General features: G+C 43.0%; 1 protein-coding gene across 3 annotated transcripts; it reads right to left on the bottom strand.

The window, feature by feature from the left end:
* Window positions 1-9,346: 9,346 nt before the first annotated feature.
* LOC310645171 (cytochrome P450 2J5-like) lies at window positions 9,347-22,666 on the bottom strand. Of its 3 annotated transcripts, none has more exons than XM_083370688.1 (9): window positions 22,371-22,666; window positions 20,261-20,423; window positions 19,914-20,066; window positions 16,337-16,497; window positions 15,548-15,721; window positions 12,506-12,644; window positions 12,120-12,307; window positions 11,152-11,234; window positions 9,347-9,619 (listed from the first exon to the last, which is right to left on the bottom strand). In XM_083370688.1, the coding sequence occupies exons 1-9, from the start codon at window positions 22,527-22,529 to the stop codon at window positions 9,472-9,474; spliced, it is 1,368 nt and encodes a 455-aa protein (XP_083226814.1). In that variant the 5' UTR covers window positions 22,530-22,666; the 3' UTR covers window positions 9,347-9,471. The 3 variants fall into 3 exon arrangements, with proteins under 3 accessions (XP_083226814.1, XP_083226813.1, XP_083226815.1); XM_083370687.1 differs by having other exon boundaries at window positions 9,347-9,662; window positions 11,093-11,234; window positions 22,371-22,662; XM_083370689.1 differs by lacking the exon at window positions 9,347-9,619 and having other exon boundaries at window positions 11,159-11,383; window positions 22,371-22,665.

Genomic DNA, 22,666 nt, shown 5'->3' with positions numbered 1-22,666 from the left:
TCGGAGCTTGAATCTGCTGAGGAAAATGAGCTGGAACGGGGAGCCTATGGAGGTGGAGGGAGAGGTGTCTGTGGCTTCAGAGGAATGTGGGGAAGAGCAGGCCGAGCCAGGCCAGGGCCTTTCAGGATTGGGACAGGATGAACAGGAGAGACAGAGCTCGGGCGATGAGCAAGGGCCACCCCCTCCTGATCCAATAAAAATAGGAACATTTTTGGTCCCCAAGTTTCAGGAACATATAAATCCAATTAAAATAAAGTTGTTCTTTGAAAACTTTTATTCCCCTGGGTAGTCAGTCGGCGCTATTCTCAGAGGGTGGGATAGAAATCCCTCTCTCCTCACAGGGGGAAAGATACCTCAGGCAGCTTTTACAGGAAAAGAAAGTACTTAGGGTAAAGAGAGTTTCACCCAGTTTCATCTGCATTGCTTTCAAAGTGCTTGGTGGTAAGTTTGACTTCGGCTGTCTGCAGCCTAGTGATGGGCCCTATTACTATGGCCGGTCTTTCCTCCGCCGGTTTGGAGGGCTGCCCCGGATCGAGCAGAAGGGCTGCCACCCTCCCACAATCAAGCGGTGGTCCCCTCCTTGCTCGTCGCCCCTACAGGGCGACTTTCGATCCTTTCCAGGGTCCCCCAGCGGAGCAAAACCGAACACGGAAGACGGAGCTCGCCTTCCAGCATCCATGGCGTCAGCGATGGCAAACTGGAAGTCCATATTTATTCCTTCTGATTACTTAAGCAACCCACCCAGCGAAGCTGACACACATAAGATAAAGATTTCAACCAGTAAGTCTGGCACACTGTAAATAAGAAGGGAGAAAGCCGAAGTAGCTAAAAATGTTCCCTTTGGGGTGTTTCCCTAAAGACATCGCACGTTCCCAGGTGGGTTAGGAGACTGGGTGTTTTCCTTGCTATCCTTTCATGACCGGCGTTCATGACTCTGCAAGAGCCCAAAGACTTGGACATATTCACAATTGATACTTCCTATGCTGCCTCCTAATTCTGGGTCATCAACGGCATAATCCAACGAGGATGACACGTCTCCCCTGGAATGTCAGGAAGACGATGCTGTCCCAGGCCTATCTGGCATTGGACGAAGTGGTCAACCAGACAGGGAACTGCCTGCCTTCACAAATGCAGAGGGGATATTTCCAGCCAGGCGTAATCAATACCATTGTTTAACTCCAATGAAATGGAAGGCTTTAAACCTCACCACGCACATAAGGGAGTTTAAGTAAGCAATCCGACTTTAGAAAAGAGTCTTAATTTACAGAATGTGGGACTTTAAGTAGTAATTGTCCCTGGCAAATGAGCCAAAGATTAAATCTTTGAAGTCAAGATAAAAGGTACACAGTGTTCAGAAGTCAAATTTCACAAGTTGCGTTTTGGCAAGCGGAAAATTAACAACAGGAACTTGTTATCAAAGTACAGCATTACCTAAAATGTCAGAAAATATTTCATTCGTGAGTCTGGAGAAGATGGCCTTTCAGTTAGTCAATGAAAGGCAACATTATTTTAAAAGGGGGCTGGGGAAATAGGGATAGGCATAGGGATATGGGATGGGGCATAGAAGAACAAAATAGAATAGAATGGAACAGAACCAAATAGAACAGAACAGAACATAATATAATATCTTTATTGGCCGAGTGTGATTTGGAATTTGTCTCCGGTGCATAAGCTCTCAGTATAATATAATCAGGGTACATATAAACATACAAACAACAAGATAATATAATCATAAGATATCACTAGGAGAAGGTAATAGAAAAGATAAAGATAATAATAATACAGCCATACTGGAACTGGTAAATGTCCTAAATGCTGTGGCAATTAGGAGTTATTGCTCCAATATTGTTAGAATTATAATATTCTAATTTTAATATTATTCCTCCAGTGCTGCTGAATACTGAATGCTCCTATTCTACTAAACATGACATCAGATTTAGCCACATTGCAAATTTTTCCTAGTAGGGTTTTTTTTGTGATGCAAAAAAAGATTCTCGGGTTATTCTATCATTATATTCTTTATTTCATTTTTATTTCTTGTTGTTTAACTTACATATGTACACACTTGTGAATATTGCATACTCGTGTGGCTGTTTGAGTTCATGTGTCCATACACACAAATATGATTTTTTTAGGTTATATATTTTTCTTGGCCTTATGGCTCCAATACGTTTCTTTGATTTGAATTGAAAGCACTGCTATTCGTACATACATGCCAAAAAAAATTTCCTTCAAATAAAAATACACAGAAATATCAGAGAAGGAAAACCATCTACCCCTATTTTGGCAACATAGAAATTTCAGGTTCCTTTGACCTAGGATTCCTCTCTTTGACTTAAAAAAAACCCAGGATACTTTGCATACAGCAAAAACATGAGAGATCAGTATTTGAGGTCCATAATTCTCTAAAGAAAGGTTGGGAACTCTGGGGCTTTTAATGGTGCAAGAATTGCCACTAAATATGTATGCATGTTTGTGTGTGTGTGTGTGTGAGAGAGAGAGAGAGAGAGAGAGAGAGAGACAGACAGACAGACAGAGAGAGAGAAATTCACTTGCTGAAAACAGCATGAAGGCTTCCGGCTTGACAAACTCTCCCTCTTCATTCAGGAAGTTGGAGGGGTTGAACTCATTGGGGATCTTCCACTGAGATTCATCAAGATGGGCAGACTGGATATTGACAAAAACCATGGTGTCCTGCAGGACTGTTAGCTCCTTGGTGCTCTCTGAGCTTGGTTGTTTACTTGCAGAAATTTCACTACCCAACTAAGTAACATCACGTGTTAACCTAGCACCACCTAGCTCTGATGATGTCACCTAGTTTGGGTAATTAAACATCTGCAAGAAAACAACCAAGCTCAGAGAGCACCAAGGACCCCATAGTTCAATCTTGAGCTACAAATATTGTCCTTTACTGGTAGAACTATGATGCTTATAGACCAGGGCTTTTCAACCGGTCGTACGCATACCACTGGTGGTATGCGAGCACCTGGCTGGCGGTACGCGGCATCACCTTCCTCCCCCACCCCCAGGAGGGAGGAGCACGAAAAGCAAGCTGAAACCGAGAGAGGGAGATTGCAGGAGAGTGAGATCGGTGTTTCTCAGCACAGGCCGATTCACGCTCCTGGCAATCTCCCTCGCTTTGTTTCAGCTTGCTTTCTGCAACAAGCAAGCTCCTGCGCGTCCCAATTACTTGCCTTGCTGCAAGGCAAGCAATTGGGATGCGCAGGAGAGTGAGATCGGCGTTTCTCAGCAGGCACCGATTTGTGCTCCTAGCAATCTCCCTCGCTTTGCTTCAGTAAGTATTTACTGGCCTCACTTAAGAAGCAACCTCAAGCTCCCAGAGAAGGGAGGGAGGGAAGGGAGGGAGGAGGGGAGGGAGGGAAGGAAGGAAGGGACAAAGAAGGAGGTAAGATAGGAAGGAAAGAAGGACAATGGGAGAGAGGGAGGGAAGGAGGGCACCCACCCCAGTCCCACCCCCATCCACCAGAGACCCATGGATTCCCCCCACACAGGCACCCTGCAACCCGCCCCCAGCCATTGACTTCGCTTGTCAAAAAGTTGCAAAAGGTGATCACATGACTCTGGGACACTGTGACCGTCATAAGTATGAATCAGTTGCCAAGCATCCAAATGTAAATCTTATGACCCTGGGGATACTGCAACAGTCATCAGTGCGAAAAAATGGTCATAAGTCACTTTTTTCAGTGCCGTCGTAACCTCGAACAGTCACTAAGCGAATTGTTGTAAGTTGAGGACTACCTGTACTTTATCATTTTTTTTCCTTTTTTTTTTTGGTCACATTTTTGACACCTTGCTGGGAGACTGGTGCTACTTGGACAGTGTCTTATCCTAAAAGTGGTACAGTGGGTGAAAAGGTTGAAAAGCCCTGAAATATAGACTATACTGGTGTACTTCCCAGAAGCAGAGAGTTACGACATGACTGGCAAATCAGGATGCATTTGGGGAGTTGAAAACATGTCACTCTGTGCCAGGGACAGGATTATTGAAACCCCCTTGAATGGACTGACAAGATCATGTCAGAAGGTGGAGGAGATCATCAAAGGAGACACGCCTATTCGTTGCAAATGGGCCTAAAAGCATCAGCTGAACATTTTGCTAGCATGAAAGATTTCCAGCCAAGCATAATTAATACCCTTGTTTAATTATAGCCTCGTTTAATTAAACTTGCCCAAATAGGTAAGTTTAAGTAATATTCTGATTTCTCCATAAGACTGTAAATGTTTTTCTCTCATCCTGCGCCAAGCAAAAAATGTGCATTATGTAGAAAAGTTAACAGGCACACCCATCTCCTTTCAATTCTTTCTGCAGCAACAGAAACACTGGCAGATTCACCCTCTGGCGTTTAATGCAAGGGTGGAGAAGTAGCCATACCTGATCCAAGTCGTTCAAAGGGCTCCCAGTATGAAATTCTATCAGATTCCCAAGCATGGACAGCTTTTATGGTCCAGGAGGAAAACCTTTGGGTTGTTGGCCCTTTTGGAAACAAAGAAATAAAGGGGAAAAGAATGATCAGTTAACAAAAATCGGTTATTTTCGTAGCAGGAAAGTCTCACTCCGTGTTCCTCTGCTGCTCAGGTGGGCATTTTGGGAGGAAAAGGCAGCCTTCCCCCAGGAATTGCTCTTCTTTCCTTAGCTGACTCCCAGCCCTTGCCATTTTCTCCTTTGTGACCTGCCACCGCCGCATGCAGGTGTTCGAAATGTGTTTGAAACACTAACAAAAACGGATCGGTAAGAAAAGAGTTTATTTCTGCAGAAAATAGAAAAAGCAGTTTGCAAAGCGCAGTGGATCTCTTAAGAGATACTTCAACAACAGAGACTACACTCAAATGTTCAAATCCATAGCATTATATACATTCCTATCACGACGCGCCCCCCCCTCTCCCCTCCCTTTCAGCCCATTTGAAAGGCCTCAAAGGTTATATTCTTGTTTGGGGAGCCTAACCAGAGTACGTGCAACCCCCCCCCTTTTTTAAAAAAAAAATTTACATCGGTTTTGCTAAGTACTTCCTAAGAAATAACATCAGTCTCTATCAACGGATGCAACAGTAATAAAAGGTTACACAAATCAAAGAGCAATAAACAAAGTAAACACAGGAAGCAGTACATTTCCCCCGCCCCATATCTCCTCCAGGAAACGTAGGATAGGAATGGGTTTAAAGAATTATTTTATTTTTAAATTTCTGTATTACTAACAAAGGGTTTTTTGGGGAGGGTGGGGGGAAAGATCAATCAATCAATTCCAAGTCAGGTAAGGAAAGAAAGAAAGAAAGAAAGAAAGAAAGAAAGAAAGAAAGAAAGAAAGAAAGAAAGAAAGAAAGAAAGAAAGAAAGAAAGAAAGAAAGAAAGAAAGAAAGAAAGAAAGAGGAAGGAAGGAAGGAAGGAAGGAAGGAAGGAAGGAAGGAAGGAAGGAAGGAAGGAAGGAAGGAAGGAAGGAAGGAAGGAAGGCAATTCCTGGGGGCAGCCAGAGTTTCTTTCCTTACTTGCCCCACTTGTTCCGAGGCTGCTTTCAGCTGAGCCACGTTGCTCTTGCCAATGGCCTGGCTGCCCACTTCAGCACCCTCCCTCTCTGAGCTTCTGGCACTCCACCTGCCACTTTTGGTTGGCCTGCCAGCCTCCACCTCAGCGTCTAGCCCACCGCTGCCCAGCACGGCCACCCTGGGGCTGCAGGGGCTGGCCTGGCACGGGAAGTGCACGTGTCCCACCCTCTCACCACTGCGCAGGGTAAGGTTAGCTCCCCCGCCCTTTCAGCTGCATTCCGTTTCTCCGTTTGCTTCTCAGCCTTCACTGAGGTTCATCAGACTTTCCAATGTCTCACGAGCTCTCAAGAAGTTAGAAAGCCTGATGGAACTTTGGGGTGTGTGTGTGTGTGTGTGTGTGTGTGTGTCCCACAAACACACAGCAAAGGCTGAGAAGCAAATGGAGAAATGGAATGTAGCTGAAAGGCAGGTTGTAAAAAAAACATTTAGGCAAGGCAGAACTATGCATGGTTCCCTCCCCCCTCTGAAAAGTGGATGCCATAGTCAAACTATTGCAAAGCTGCCAATGTGGGCACCAGCGGCAGAGATTCAAAGATTTTGTATATTTTTAATATTCTTTAGCCTTGGGGAAAAAATATTGTTTGTGACCCAAACAATACTTACACTGATCTATGACCGCAATAAAGATTAGATGGACCTCATGGGAGGTTTCGTAAGAAGATACGCTATCTACAGAGTCAGAGTCCAAAGTTTCATATTATTGGTTTTATTCTCTGGCTGTGATTTTTAAGCTGGTTTGGAGTTGGATGTTTTATGCAGTGAAATCAGCCCAGGAATAGAGCAGTTGAAACAACCACAATTTCCACCCAACTTTGACTGGGCTACACAAAGAGTACAATTGTGTGGAATCCTTTCTTCAGGGTACTTAAATGCTTGGAATCCTTCATTTCGTGCATTTCTTTACAGATTGCTCTTAAACTGCCCGTCTAAAAATGACCTGGATTGAGATCCCATTTACACCCAAAGCACAGCAAGATGTTTAATTCCAAACTCACAAGAAACTTTCATAATGCTCAAAGACAAAACTACCAGCATTACAGTACAGATATGACCAGTGATCGCAAAAGTCAGCTTGGACAGAGTATAAGGATCTACCTTATCCATATATTTGTGGACTAAACAACTGGCAGATGAAAGTTATCTCAGTGCACAGAATGAGGGAGGGGCAGGGCTTTTTTTTCTCATAGAACGCTCAGAACGGAGTTCCGGCAACTTTTTTGGATGGATTCCGGCACCTTTTTCTTTTACAAAAAAAGCACTGGGGAGGGGCATGGGAAGAGTTTCAGAAAAGACCCTCCCTATTCTTCTGGAAGGGACGCGGTGGCTCAGTGGGTTAGGACGCTGAGCTTGTCGATCGGAAGGTCGGCAGTTTGGTGGGTCGAATCCCGAGTGCCGCGTAGCAGAGTGAGCGCCTGTTACTCGTCCCAGCTTCTGCCCACCTAGCAGTTCGAAAGCACGTAAAAATGCAAGTAGAAAAATAGGGACCACTACGGTGGGAAGGTAACAGCGTTCCGTGCGCCTTTGGCGTCTAGTCATGCCGGCCACATGACCACGGAGACGTCCTCGGACAAGCGCTGGATCTTTGGCTTTGAAACGGAGATGAGCACCGGCCCCTAGAGTTGGAAACGACTAGCACGTATGTGCGGGGGAACCTTTACCTTTACCTTTATTCTTCTGGAGGGAAAAAGGAAAAGAGGGGAGAAATCTTTTCAGACTTGCAAGATTGTGAAGATAGCGAAGGTCCTCCGAGGCATCCTTCTCGTCTGGTCTACCTCACAGGGACAACATAAAGATTCTTGTAGCGTATTTGCATGGCAACCTGTTAGTCCAGACTTAGAAACTGGAAGCATTTCAAAAGGAACTTCAAACTGATGAGAAAAACAATGGTTAGAGCTTTCAGTTTCTCTAAAAAGAAGAATTAACTGGGCAGTGCAGGACAAGTAGGTGTTCATACTTAGAGCTTTGTTGTTGTTCTTCTTGTTGTTATTGTTGTTAGCTGCGAAGTCACGTCCAACCCATCACAACCCCATGGACAACCTTCCTCCAGGCCTTCCTGTCTTCTGGAGTCCATTTTAGCTTAGAGCTTTACAGGGGCAAATTCTCGGAAACAATTGGGAAAAACAAACTATAGTCACATCTGCCTGAACTTAGATCAACTGACAGTGTCAGAGCCCCTCAAATGTATTTGCCTTTAATCCTCTCATTTCTCCCTTTCTTGCTTTTGCCTATGTACTTTCGGGGGGGGTTGCCATACTGTCGGGGGAGACTGCTTGCATGGGGAATATTATTCGCTTAGCTCTGCTCTGTTATGAGATGCTCTTCTTCTGGGCGAGAGGAATGCAACCTGAAAACTTCTGCCTTATCTCCAGACACCGGAGCCCGGGACTGTTGCGCAATGACACCAAGGGAGACCTTGAGAAGGTCACTAAATCTGCAGGGTGGCACCTGTGGATTGGCTGGATTTCAACCAGACTGTTTGGAGGACTTTTGATTTGCCTTTTGATGTCTTGCCATCACTAACTCTCAATAAAAAAATTCCTTTTAAAAAGATGCCTGTTTCAAGAGTTCTGCTTTCTTGGGACATCCAGGTGAGGCAGGTCCTTACAGAGAGAATGCCAATCCAACTTTTAGATAGGTGGGGGATGCTGCCTATGGAAAAAAAGGATTCTACTTATCTAGCAATTCTGTGCAGGAGTATTTATTTATTTATTATTTATTTTAATTCCATTTATATCCTGCCCTTCTCCGAAGACTCAGGGCGGCTTACAAGCTTAGCAGTAGCCTTCATTCTATGTATATGCCTGCTTATTAGGGCTTTCACACACACCCCAAGCAGCATTATTACAAAGTCAGCTTAATTGCCCCCAACAATCTGGGTCCTCATTTTACCTACCTGGGAAGGATGGAAGGAAGGCTGAGTCAACCTTGAGCCTGGTGGGACTCGAACCTGCACTAATTGCAGGCAGCTGGTGTTACTTAAGGAGGCATTAGCCTACTGCTCCACCAAGGCTCATTATCTCCAAGAAGCTCAATATCTGGAGATTCTTGGAGAGCATCAGGTCTCCTCTGGTGCAAGGTAGAAGAGTTTGACTCTGGATTGAGAAGGAAGAGGAGGAGGTGAATGGCGACTTAAGCCTGAAAAAGCAGAAAGTTTGGGAACAAGACTTTGTTGTCCCTCAAAAGAGAGTTTGGAGAGACTTTCAAGAGTCTGTAAATACATCCTCCAAAATAAAGTAGCATCCCTAAAATCCCAGTGGGGTCTGCTTCTTGGCCTGGCCTTGCTTGTGTGGCTGACTGGCAAAGACCCAGGCAGATGGGCCCCCAGAAGCCACCTCCCCTGCATACCTCCCCCACCCTGCACAGGTCCAGATTCTCCTGCCAGGAAGAGCCATCTGATAAAGAAGCTATGGACTCTGCTCTTCTCCATCCTTCCTTTCGGTAACCTTGATGACAGAGAGAAGAGACCGGAAAATGAATTTCATCTCCATCATAAATGAGGCTGATCAGAAATGTGTATGCTGGGGGCTGTCAATCACGGCAAGCCACTAAGACCAACAGGTGGCGCCAGTCAAGGCTTGGATTGGCTGGCCAGCATTCGGCGGGAATTCCAGATGTGGGGATTTGTTTTGGGAATGTACCTGGCTAGGTATTTAAGGGGGCTCCGGAGGCTCCATTGCCCCTTTGTTCCTGCCTACCCGCAATAAAGACTGTTGCTGTGAATCCTGTCTGTTACTTCCATGTGGTCCTGATAATATACAACAGATCCTCCACCGGGAAATGTGGCATAAGATAGCACTTTATTTATGTTGTTAAACACGGTTTTGTGGGGAATCTGAAGTAGAGATGGTCTACGGACGTTGGCGAGAATGATGTTGTCTTCACGCAGTTGCCTTTTGCGGATCCTCCCTTACGTCTATTCACTCGGCTGGCGACATTTCATCAAGACCTTAAAGCGGGATGGGGATTGTGTAACTGCAAAGTGGGCTGTGAAATCTGGCGCTTGAGATTTATCTGGCCACGATAACTGGAAGTGTCTGACAATGCTGGTGAAGAAGAGGAAGAGCTCCATCCGAGCCAGGATTTCTCCCAAGCACATTCTCGGACCTGTAATGAAAAAGTCAAGGAGAAAGAGAGAGGGCAGGCAACTTCAGACAGTGGAAAGCTGGCAGCCCGTTGCAATTCCTAGACTGGTCATTCTTTCTCCATCATAGAGAAGGAGAGCACAACACATGTACAGGTAGTCCTCGACTTACAACAGTTCACTTGGTGACCATCCAAAGTTACAACACTGGAAAAAGTGACTTAGGACCGTTTTTCACAGTTACGACCTTCCAGCATCCCCGTGATCGTGTGATCAAAATTTGGATGCTTGGCAACTGGTTCCTGTTTATGACCATTGCATCCTGGGGTCACGGGATCCTATTTTGCGACCTTCTGACAAGCAAAGTCAATGGGGAAGCCGGATTCGCTTTAGAACCGGGTTCCTCACTTATCAACTGCAGTGATTCACTTTTAACGACTGAGGCAAGAAAGAGTAAAATGGGGCAAAATTCACTTAACAAATGTCTCACAATCAAAAAAGAAATGTTAGGCTCAGTTGTGGTCATAAGTCAAGGACTACCTGTATTTAAGTGATTCAATAAAGCTTAGGTTTAGTTTTGCTTGTGGGTTGCAATGATAAAAAAAAAACTTCCCGGTGCGCAATAGTGAAAATATTCCATTGCTGAAATTCTTTCAGTCCAATCCCTTTTCTTGCAGGCCAGCTAGTCCTCGCTTAGCAACCACAATTGGGACCAGCAACTCAGTGGTTGACCAGGGTGGTTGCTAAATTGAAGTGGCAAGTAGGCTTATGATCTGATTCCAGCTTTCCTTTTCCTGACAGACGTGTGTCTTCTTTTTCGTTACTGCAAAGTTACTTTTCCATCACTGTTGTAACAGTGAATCTTTACTAAATGAGGCAGTCACTAAATGAGGACTACCTGTAGATACTATTAGCGAAACGTCTCCTGGAGGATCTTACTTTGGAGAATCTATTTCAACTGAGGCAGCTGCTTAAAAGAGACAAGAATTGTCTGAAGGCGACTCAGGAATTGACCATCTCTTCTGCTTCACCTTGCTGGACCGTCTCCAAAGAGACTTTCGTACAGAAAACCTCCCACAAGTCTTTCACACACGCAGGAGAGATGATGTCTGTGAATTCTGTGACCACAAGGAAACATTCTTCAGCTGTTCTGAAGTGATAGTTTTCAACATAGTCCCCTGTGGGTTTTTTTTTCCTTTTCCTATGGACACTAAAGTATAATCAAAGCCCAGGAACTGACTTCCATAAGTCTCTAAAGAAAGGCTGGGCAGTTTGAGTTGCAAGAGTTATCAGTAAAAATGTGCATGACATAGAGAGAAAACAAGACAGAGTGTGTGTGTGTGTATGTGTGTGTGTGTGTGTGTGTGAGAGAGAGAGAGAGAGAGAGAGAGAGAGAGAGAGAGAGAGAGAGAGAGAGAGAGAGAGAGAGAGAGAGAGAGAGAGAATAAAGCACCTGCTGAAAATGGCATGAAGGCTTCTGGCTTGACAAACTCTCCCTCTTCATTCAGGAAGTTGGAGGGGTTGAACTCATTGGGGAACTTCCACTGAGTTTCATCACGATGGGCAGACTGGATATTGACAAAAACCATGGTGTCCTGCACAAGTCAAAACAAATAGGTCATCTTGAAGGAAGCCCTCGTTGTCAGACATGGCTCTGGATGATCTTCCAGGTAGACCCCATTGAGATGCGGTTGAAGGACAGCAGATGAGGGTGAGAAGGAGCAGGGGGAAGATCTGGACATTGCTGTACAGTAGTCAGAAAAAGAGGAGTGAGGGACCAAGGCAGAAGATATTGTCACCATCAGTTAATCCCCACCAACCCTAGCTAAGAATGGCTCAGATGTCAGAAGCTGGTCTTGTTGAAAAGTCTTCACGGAAAGACGTCCTTCCCATCCCACTCCTGCATATTATTAAGTGTCTCGTCTTCTTTCCACATCGAATATCAGGATGTCTCTCAATTTCTTACTCTCTCTCTACACACACGTGCACGCACACACACACACACACACACACACAAATAGAGAGAGAGAGAGAGAGAGAGAGAGAGACTACATAGCACGGTGGTGGCGAACCTATGGCACGCATGCCACAGGTGGCACGCAGAGCCCTCTCTGTGGGCACGCGCGCCATCACCCCAGTCCTAGGCCTTCAGCTGGGTTTTATAAAACCTTTTCGCTTTAGGCCTCCGCCGCCATGTGCAAAAAAAAAAGGGTTCAATCAATCAATCAATTTCAACTTCTCGCGGGGAAAAAAAGACCTTGCAAAGTTGGAATTGACGGATTGAACTTTTTAGTCCCACCCAGTCTGCCGTTACCACCACAGCCACGCCCACTGAATGGGCCACACCCACCTGGTACCCGATGATACATAAGTGGGTTTTGGGTTGCAGTTTGGGCACTCGGTCTCTAAAAGGTTCGCCATCACTGACATAGCACAACTACAGATTTACACAGTTCACACTCAAAGGTCTCCGCCTTTACCTTGGGAATTTTGTATCCAAAAAGGTGCACATCATTAATGGATTTACGAGCGACTCCAAGAGGAACTATACTTGATATGCGTTGGATTTCATGAATGACAGCATTTGTATAGGGCAACCGTACTCGATCTTCACATTTCAGTCTCGCTTTGTTTCCCAGAACGGTGTCTATTTCCTTCCAGCATTTCTCTGAGGAACAAGTAGCTCAGTTACCTTCTGGAAAACATTTCACTGACTTTAAGTAGATCATAGTTTGCTTCCCAGCCAAGGGTTGTACAGAGATTTCTGAATCTCCTCCTGTGATCACAGTTCCCTCCTTCCCCGTTTTAGATGATTGCTGAAAATGCTACTATTTCTACTAAAGAGCGCCGTTTCACAATTCTTTACCTTGGATCTCTGGAAAGGCCACCAGATAGAGCAATGCCCACTGCAGGGTTCCTGATGTTGTCTCTGTTCCAGCTATTATAAGGTCAAACAATGAGACTCGTAGTTGCTCCTCTTCAAAACTTGAACCTTTTCTCTCTGGCTATTGATAGTTAAAAGAAACAATGGGTTTTTACCACATACAGTATGTATTCATTGGGAAGGAAGGAAGGAAGGAAGGAAGGAAGGAAGGAAGGAAGGAAGGAAGGAAGGAAGGAAGGAAGGGAGGGAGGGAGGTTGGAGGGAGGGAGGGAGGGGGGAGGGAGGGAGGGAGGGAGGAAGGAAGAAAGGAAGGAAGGAGGGAGGGAGGGAGGGAGGGAGGGAGGGAGGGAGGGAGGAAGGAAGGAAGGAGGGAGGGAGGGAGGGAGGAAGGAAGGAAGGAAGGAAAGGAAAGGAAAGGAAGGAAGGAAGGAAGGAAGGAAGGAAGGAAGGAAGGAAGGAAGGAAGGAAGGAAGGAAGGAAGGAAGGAAGGAAGCTTTGTCCTGAAGACTTTATTCTGAAAAGTATCACTAGAAAAGAAAAAGGAAGCAGGAAGAGAAGAAGCAAGCAAGCAAAGAGGCAGCAAATCTTCAAAGGCCCAAGTTTCATCAGGGCAAAAACAATTCAGGAATTTAATGAGGGAAAGGTGTTCTTCCCACAGATTCCCTGGAGGGTTCTGGGAGTTGAAGCCCATTGTGTTAAAGTTGCCAAGGTTAAGAAACTCTGCTCTATGAGGAGTCTAGACCAGGGGTAGGCAACCTTGGCTCTTTTATGACTCATGGACTTCAACTCCCAGAATTCCTGAGCCAGCCATGCTGAGGGAAATGGGAGAGGTTTCCAAGCTGAGCCATGCTGGCTCAGGAATTCTGGGAGTTGAAGTCCATGAGTCATGAAGGGGCCATAGTTCCTCCATGCTGGCTCAGGAATTCTGGGAGTTGAAGTCCATGAGTCATAAAAGAGCCGAGGTTGCCTGCCCCTGGTCTAGACAGATCTTCATTTAATCAGTCTTGAAGAAATGTCCAAGCACGGAGTCGGATTTCGACTTACTGTTACACCTTTCAGACCAGGACTCAAAAATCTCCTCCTAAATTGTCCAGTTTTGCACTAGCATCTATATAGTGCATCTCACCATTAACTGAATTTGCATACTTATTTCACTTTTTACAATATTTTTAATTTTATTATAGAAGTTCTTATTTATATGTAGGTCTTATTAAAATCATAGTTTTTTCAGATAGATAGATAGATAGATAGATAGATAGATAGATAGATAGATAGATAGATAGATAGATAGATAGGTAGGTAGGTAGGTATATGGTTTCCTGCCTGATCAGGGGGTTGGACTAGATAACCTCCAAGGTCCCTTCCAACTTTATTATTATTATTATTATTATTATTATTATTATTATTATTATTATTATTATTATTATTATTATTAGACAGATAGATGTGATAGATGATAGATAAGAAAGAAAAAGAAAGAAAGAAAGAAAGAAAGAAAGAAAGAAAAAAAGAAAGAAAGAAAGAAAGAAAGAAAGAAAGAAAGAAAGAAAGAAAGAAAGAAAGAAAGAAAGATAATGCATGGAACAATCTTCAATTAGATATTTGTTCCATCTAGTTTTATAGTTGTAAATCTGATTTGATTTGGTTTTGGGGCCACCAACAGAAGAAAGCTATTGCAAGATAAATAGAAAAGTCAAAAACTGTCTGGTTAAACACAGCTGCTTTGAGTCTTGAAAAAGTGAGCAGGTTCACACTTTTGGCTTTGAGTTCCTTTCAGTGGGTTAATCTTGTATTTATAGCTGAATATTTTCTGAAATTTAGATTCCAAGAGTTTGATTTTAACAGAGAATGTTGGGTTAACTAGGTTTACAGCAAAGACCCATAGCAGAAACCAAAGAATTTTCTCATATTTCCTTCTCCCTGGGCAAAATTCAGAACCTGCACAAATTTCCAAAGAGTCACACTGAATTTTTTTAACCAAACAAAATATATATGTTTGTGATATTTTAAATATCAGACTAAATCACAGCCATACGCCAAAGAACTGTTGTACTTGTACAATATGTAATGTTAGGGAAAGTGACCCAAAATGAGAAAATATACAGTTAACTGTTACAGTTAGAACTGTAACTTTGTAACTAACTTTGTAGAACTGATACGTTCTACAAAGGAATTATTGAGTCTGTCATTTGCACCTCTGTAACTGGTTTAGAGCTGCAACTAAACAAGACAGACACAGACTTCAACGGATAGTTAGGACTGCAGAAAAAACCATTGCAACCAGCCTGCCTTCCATTGAGGACCTGTGTGCTGCACTGGCCGGAAAGAGGACTGTGAAAATATCTACAGACCTCTCACATCCTGGACATAGACTGTTTCAACTTCTCCCCTCAAGACGATGCTACGGGGCATTGCACATCAGAACGACTAGACATAAGGAGAGGTTTTTTCCCCATGCCGTCACTCTGCTAAACGACTAATTCCCACAACACTGTCAAAATACTAGTAGAGCTGTATTACTATGATACCCCTCATCTTTCCTATTACCTATTCTTATCTTCTTGTGACTATAACTTTGCTGCTTGTATCTTACAATTTATTATATTTTTGTCACTCTAGTACAGGCATGTCAAACTCGCAACGTCACGTGACGTCGCGCGACGTATCGGAACTTTTTCCCATTGCCGAAAATGGAATGGGTGCGGTTTCTCCGTGACGCTCCGGCCCGTGGGCCGGCAGTTTGACACCCCTGCTCTAGTATGATTTATGTTGTTTGCTTAGCTAGTAGTCTGTGACTATCACTAAGTGTTGCATCTTATGATTTATGATGAAGTGTTGTATTTCACGCTTTATGATGAATGTATTTTCATGTTGTGTATGATCAGGATTATCACTATTATTTGTATGTACGCTGAGAGCTTATGCACCGGAAACAAATTCCTTGTGTGTCCAACCATACTTGGCCAATAAAGAATTCTCTCTCTATTTATATATAGAAATCAAAAACAAGACTAAGAAATCTACCTTCTGAATTTCTTCTAAATAGGCATCAATAAAATCCCGGGGTTCTCCTGGAGTGAAGGTTGCCTTGTGTTCCTCCATTTCATTCTCAAGCAAAGCAAACATTTTACGGACATTTGTTTGTATTTTCTGATGGGGGAGGGGAAGCCTTCTCACTAAAGGCACAGCATTGAAAAGCTGCCAAGCAAACAGAAAAAAGCCAAAATTGGTTAATTTCATCATGGTCGAGTCTTCTTTGTAGGAAACATTGAAAGAGAAAAGAAAATCCCTAAAGGGTTCGCATAAATATCTCTTACCATTTGAAAGGGAGTCAAATGTCCAAATAAATTGAAATTTAAATATAGATGCATTATACCCAATTCTGATATAGCGGTGAAGGTGTTGGCCTAGAAAACAAGAGACTGAGAATTCTAGTTCTACTTTAGGCATGAAAGTCAGCTGGGCGACTTTGAGCCAGCCAATCACTCGCAACTCACAACATCAGGAACCAATGGACCAACAATCAGTTGATCCGAAAAAACTGGATTCTGAACTTGTGGGGAAACCACTAGGAAGAAGAAGAATTGTACCCCATTAAATTTGGATAACTGCTGCTATTCAAGAGAGCCTTCACCCACTCTTCCTGGCACTCTGATGATATGGTTCCATAAAACAAAAGGCTTCCAACTGCAAGGAAAATCAATTTCACACTCAAGGACTTATGATGGTAACACCGCAAACACTGAACTTCAAATTCCCACCAGTCGTGCTTTAATTTTGAACATTTTTTTTCTGGATTCTCATTTAGGATACCAAGGCCCAGGGTCCTGCGGGCAGTCTGATGTTTTGATGGATCAGGTCCAGCAGGTTTCTCAGAAAGCTGCTGCCATATTCAAAACGTTTCCCAAACATTATGGTGGAAAGTATGTTAGTGACCGCACTGTCGATGAACTCGTAAGGATCAAAAGGCACACCTGCAGAATACAGCAAAAGAAAAGGGATCACTATAGATCAGGTTAGGCGATTCATTTCTGCCACATGAGAACCTGCTACGGCTGTGAAAGGCTGAACCAATAGGGCTGTGAAAGTGTCTAGGCATATATGCACGCATAGACATAAATTTAAAAAAAAATAGCAGTTGCCTTCAAAATAAAAAACAACCCACACGGGCTGGACAAGGACACCCAAAGAGCTGGATATGGCCTGGGGACTGTAAAATGCCCAACTCTGTTATACACCCATTCTACTGCATTTTTATTTCAGGGTAATTGAAATATACGATCCCTTAATCCGGTGTGTGAGTTGCAGAGATATCATCAGAAGAATACAAAGTAAGTCCCCCTATGTTGACTAATGCCCACAATGAATTTGCGGTAGCTGAGTCACCAGGATGAAAAAGCATCTGCTATTTTCAATCTTCTTCTCATAAATGAACTCTTAAGCCCAACACACATTGCATTGATACTAATCTTTGCACTTTAATGCTTCTGGAGAATCATCATACTACAGAAGGCAACTAAGACATCACAGGGCTAAATATGAAGCATGGGGAACATAGAATGAAGAGAAATAAGACTGGACAACCATTTGTCTGAAATGATATGGATCTCCTGCTCAATCAAGGGGTTGGACCAGAAGACCTCCAAGGTCCCTTCCAACTCCATTATTCTATGTTCCACGAAGGCAAATATACATGTCTCAAGATAATATTGCAGGATCCAATTTGGGCTGGTCATTGGGAGCAGCAGTTTAGACTTCCGAGCTTTCAGACTTGTTCTGGAGCCCATCCTTAGAGAACTTCTCTCTCACCAGAATGTGCGAATGGGGAACACAGACACAGTAAACGGTGGCTGCCAACCAAGAACGTTACAGGACTTGATCAATTGAATTGGCAATTTTTGTTGAAAGTTTTAGATAAAATGGATTTTGGGGAAAAATTTTTGCAGCCGATTAGGGCATTATATCAAAAACAAACTGCCCGAATTATAGTTAACAATAGCTTGACAGCAGTATGTAATATTGAGAAGGGCACAAGGCAAGGGTGTCCGTTATCGCCCTTGTTATTTGTGTTAACATTAGAGATATTATTGACCAAGATTCGGAATTCAGAAAAAATTAAGGGAATTCAAGTTGGAGATCAGGACTATAGATTGAGAGCATTTGCCGATGATCTGGTTGTTACAGTGACCCAGCCAGAGAACTCTGTTGTGGACCTGATGGAGATAATAACACAATATGGGAAAGTTTCTGGATTTAAAGTAAATATACAGAAAACTAAAATTTTGGCTAGAAATATGACGGTTTCACAGAAGGCGCTTTTAGAAGGATTAACTGGATTTGAGATTGTTAAAAGGGTTAAATATCTGGGGGTGATTTTGTCGCCCTCTAATACAAAGCTATATAAAAATAACTATGAAAAATTATGGGGAAAAATTCAAAAAGAATTGGAGAGTTGGCAAAAATTGCAATTGTCTTTGCTGGGACGGATTGCAGCAGTGAAAATGAATGTCCTGCCCAAATTTTTATTTTTATTTCAAATGATACCGATTCTTAAGAAAGATTCTAATTTGGAGGAATGGCAGCGTGGTATCAATAAATTTGTCTGGGCAGGGAAAAAGCCACGAGTTAAACTTAAGATTATGCAGGATACTCGTGAGAGAGGTGGCCTTAAGCTGCCCAATTTGAAATTATATTATGAAGCTGCTGCATTAGTAGGAATAAGCGATTGGATTAATTTGACGCAATTGAGGTTATTAAATCTTGAGGGCCATGATCTGTTGTTTGGCTGGCATGCATATTTGTTGTATGATAAGAAGGTAGATGTTGTGTTCAGGCTGCATATTTTAAGACAGGCATTGCTGAGAGTTTGGAAGAAGTATAGACATAAGTTAAGCAGCAAGATACCATTGTGGGCAATTCCAAAACACGCAATAGAAAATATACATGCTGGCTTTAAACATGATGTGACTACGTACAAGGAGATTTTAAGTTTGGAAAGGAATATTTGGTGCTTGAAAGCATATAGCCTGTTGCGAGAAGAGAAGGTTGTCCAAACTTGGTTTCAATATATTCAGTTACGGGCCAGGTGGAAAGAAGACCAGAAAAATGGATTTATAATGACTGATGAAAATTTGATAAAGCAAATTAGAAACCAGGGACCAGCACATATTAAACGGATATATCTTGCATTGCTAGAGATTGATTCAGAAACGGAGCTTGTTAAAGATTGCATGATAAAATGGGCCCAAAACATTCAGGAAGTTATTACAATGGACACTTGGGAGAAGATTTGGGTGAGGAATGTAAAATTTACTCAAGCTCAAAACTTAAGAGAGAACTTTTACAAAATGTTTTATAGATGGCATTTAGATCCCAAAAAGCTTGCAAGTATGTATCCGAAATACCAGCCTAAATGTTGGAGGTGTGGTGATGAAGATGCAACATATTTTCATATATGGTGGACATGTAAGAAGGTTAAGGCTTTTTGGATAAAAGTCTGGTGGAATATGCAGAAGATTTTTAAACGGAGGATAAAGTTTTGTCCGCAATTTTTTTTGTTGGGAATAATTGTTGACGCTACAGTTGTGGACTCTAAGCTGATGTTGAACTTAGTTACGGCAGCAAGACTTTTGATAGGTCAATATTGGAAGAAAGAGGAACTGCCGACTATAGAAGAATGGACTTTAAAGGTTTCCGACCTGGCAGAGATGGCGAAGATTTCAGCCTATTTGAAAGATTACTCGCAAGAACATTATATTATGGAATGGAGAAAATGGATTGAGTTTATCCAGAACAAGTATAGGGTCAAGAAGTTTTATGTAGCATTCGAATGAGTCTTCTTTCGTTTCTTTTTCTTTCTTTTATGCTAGTTTTTTTTTATATACATTTATTATGGTTAAGGTGTGTTTTATCCTATATAAGCTAGAGAGTGATGGATTTTAGAATCTATAGTCTTTAGTATATGGTAGTTTATGATTGCTTTTTTACATACATATACCTTGTATTTAGCTCTGGGAAGTCGGGGGGGGAGGGGGGGTTGAGGGAGGAGGGGAGGGAGGGAGGTTGGGGAGAGGTAGGGGGGGGGAGGGAGGGGGAAGGGGGGTTTTTTTTTTAATGGAAAACTGTATTGTAAAACTTTTCAATAAAAAAAAAAAAGAACGTTACAGGACTTCAACCTTAAAAACATTACAATTAAAAAAACCCCAAATCTTGGTCTTATTTTGGCCGACAGGGCTTTGAACTTTACGTAGGCAGAATTCCTACACTTCTCCTACTCTGCATTAGTGCACTGTTCACTGGTAAACTTTGAGACCAACTGTGTCCTGCGGAAAAGGAAGGGACATCAAAATGACAATTTTCAACTTTCCCATCCTTTCCCAGGAGAGCTTACTCTGGTTCTTGGTAAAAGCCTGAATCAAGTAAGCGGACTCCTCCAAGATCCTTTCCTGCATCAGATTTTTGCCCACGCCAAAGTTTCTGAAAAGCATCAGCGAAAATCTCCTTTGCTCCTTCCACACTTCCCCATAAGGCTGTGCGATTATGCCTGTAAAGTCAAAGAACATTAAAAATCAGGAAACAAGCATTCATTTCAAACTTCTTTCTGGTTAACCGATTCTGAAAGTATAGCTGATCTTCTCTCTTACTTGAAAGTTTGGTCCAGCATGCTAGCATTCAGAGGAAAAAGGATACAGGACATTAGATAATAAAACTAAAAGTGCTTGGAAATTATATCCTTACCTTTTTTCTTAGTGATCATATCTATAATGTAAAAGTCTGCTCTCCCAGCAAATTCTGTGCCTTTTATCACAAAGACCTCTTTTGCTGAACGAAATCCATGAGTTACGATTACAGGTTTGCTTCCCACATAGAGAGAGACGATAGGACCATATTTTTTTGCAAACTGAAATGAAATAACAGGATGAACAAAGAATTACTAGGAAATTACTGAGATGATGCAACATAGCATCACCAAGGGTGAAGTTGAACAATCATGCTCCATTCTTCAACTTCTAAGCATGTTGTATGCAGAACTTTAATTGGACTACTTAGGATTTCACCATACCTCCTGCTTTTTGGGGTGGTAACAATAACACTTAGACTTCTGTACTGCTTCACAGTGCTTCACAGCCCTCTCTAAGTGATTTACAGAGTCATCATATGGCCCCCAACACTCTGGGTCCTCATTTTACCAACTTCAAAAGGATGGAAGGGCTGAGTCAACGTTGAGCCGGTCAGGATCGAACTGCTGGCAGTGGGCAGAGTCAGCCTGCAATACTGCATTCTAACCACTGCACATCATGGATGGATGGATGGGCAATAGCAATAGCACTTATATACTGCTTAATAGTGCTTTACAGCCCTCTCTAAGAAGTTTACAGAGTCGGCCTATTTCTCCTAACAATATGGATCCTATCATTTGACCGACCTCGGAAGGATGGAAGGCTTAGTCAACCTTGAGCCAGTCAGGATTGAACTGCTGGCAGTGGGCAGAGTCAGCCTGCAATGCTGCATTCTAACCACTGCACCACCAAGGAAGGAAGGAAGGAAGGAAGGAAGGAAGGAAGGAAGGAAGGAAGGAAGGAAGGAAGGAAGGAAGGAAGGAAGGAATAGCAATAGACATATAATTAGACATATACCACTTTGCAGTGCTTTACAGCCCTCTCTAAGTGGTTTACAGAGTCAGCCTATTGCCCCCAGCAATCTGGGTCCTCATTTGACCGACCTCGGAAAGACGGGTGGCTGAGTCAATCTTGAGCTGGTGAGAATCGAGCTGCCAAACTGCTGGCAGCCAGCAGTTAGCAGAAGCAGTCTGCAATACTGCACTTTAACCCCTGTGCCACCAGGGCTCTTAACATAGACCCAGGTGGCAAAAGAGTCATTTGAATGTGATATCAAAAGACCATGCTATTAGAACTGACAATATGAGCATGGTTTTCCAGCAACCTCATTTTAATACTCTTGTTTACAACATGATTCCACTTCAATGTTTAAATAAACTTTCAGTGTTTGCTATTGGGTATACTTCATACTAATCCAATAAACAGAAAGTGGAAATGTTGAAAGTTTAATTCCGCTGAAAGAACCGATGCCTGACAGACCATATTTTCCAAGAGGGCGGTGCCCTTGTCCTTATTTGTACTAACAACAAGCAAGAAACACACAGGAACAGCAGTGTTCCATTTGTGAGAATTCACACCCCTCCTTAGAGCAAAGATGAAGTGCAAACTCTCAGAACGATTCCCTTATTATTGAACCCTTTAATCAGAAGCCTCCTCATAAAACACGTTTGCTTAAAAACAATTTTCCCTAATTACATAATAGGAATTTAGCATCAAAGGGACAGGATGGAACTGCAAGATTTACAAGCAAGTGAAAACAGTGACTTCCAGCAGCTGAATGCCTTTTTCTCCTCCTTTCTCCAAAGGATCTGGGGAGCTTTAAGGTGATCTAGAAAGATTTCTGGTTGTATCCTAGGAAATTCCAGACATCTCTTGGGAAAGCGGCAGAGCTGACTCTTGGGATAACCCTCCTAACATTCATAAACTCTCCACGCAATGCAAATAAATTCTGAATTGTCTTTCGGAAGCAGCTCAGAGCCATCAAGGGGTTAGGATCGCTACGAATCAAATGTACATCTCTGCACAGTTGGAATTTCCACATCTGCATAACATTCCCAACATTTCTCCTAAACCGGCTGCAGAATACATTTTCAATCGCATGCAGAAACATCTAGCAGGCCCAGGATCATTCAGCCAGCCTCCTTAAAAAAAATGCAGCCAAACCTCTTTCTTTTCAGCAAATGAACTCCGTGGAGTTTAATGTAAGAGCAACTTAAGGAGCGCTTTACCTGCTCAAAGCCCTTCAGAGGGTCCCTCATATTGAACTGAAGCAGATTCCCAAGCAGGGGCAGCCTCCAAGGCCCAGGGGGAAAGCCCCTGGGACGTCTGCTCTTCCAGAACCAGAAGAATAGGAGGGAAAGAACAATCAGCCAGCTGAAAAGAGCCATGTTGGAAGCGGGAGATCTCCCTCTGTGTGTGACTCTGCAGCTGTATTTCTCTGCTGGCAAAAAGCCAATGCGGACGTTTATTCCCTCAACGCTGGAATAAGATTGGAGAATTGCACAGTAGAAGCTTGAGCAGGCAC

Source organism: Vipera ursinii (assembly GCF_947247035.1).
Source record: "Vipera ursinii genome assembly, chromosome: 10".
NCBI lineage: Eukaryota > Metazoa > Chordata > Lepidosauria > Squamata > Viperidae > Vipera > Vipera ursinii.
The sequence above is the reverse complement of the archived record's forward strand: the minus strand, read 5'-3'. Positions and strand labels throughout refer to the sequence as shown.

Coding starts and splice junctions, on each gene's coding strand:
- LOC310645171 (XM_083370687.1), bottom strand. CDS start 22,529: ATGGCTCTTTTCAGCTGGCTGATTGTTCTTTCCCTCCTATTCTTCTGG. Junction 12,308..12,505: donor GGCCTTTCCAGAGATCCAAG/GTAAAGAATTGT, acceptor CTTGTTCCTCAG/AGAAATGCTGGAAGGAAATA. Junction 9,663..11,092: donor CTTCATGCCATTTTCAGCAG/GTGCTTTATTCT, acceptor TTTTCATTACAG/GTCCGAGAATGTGCTTGGGA.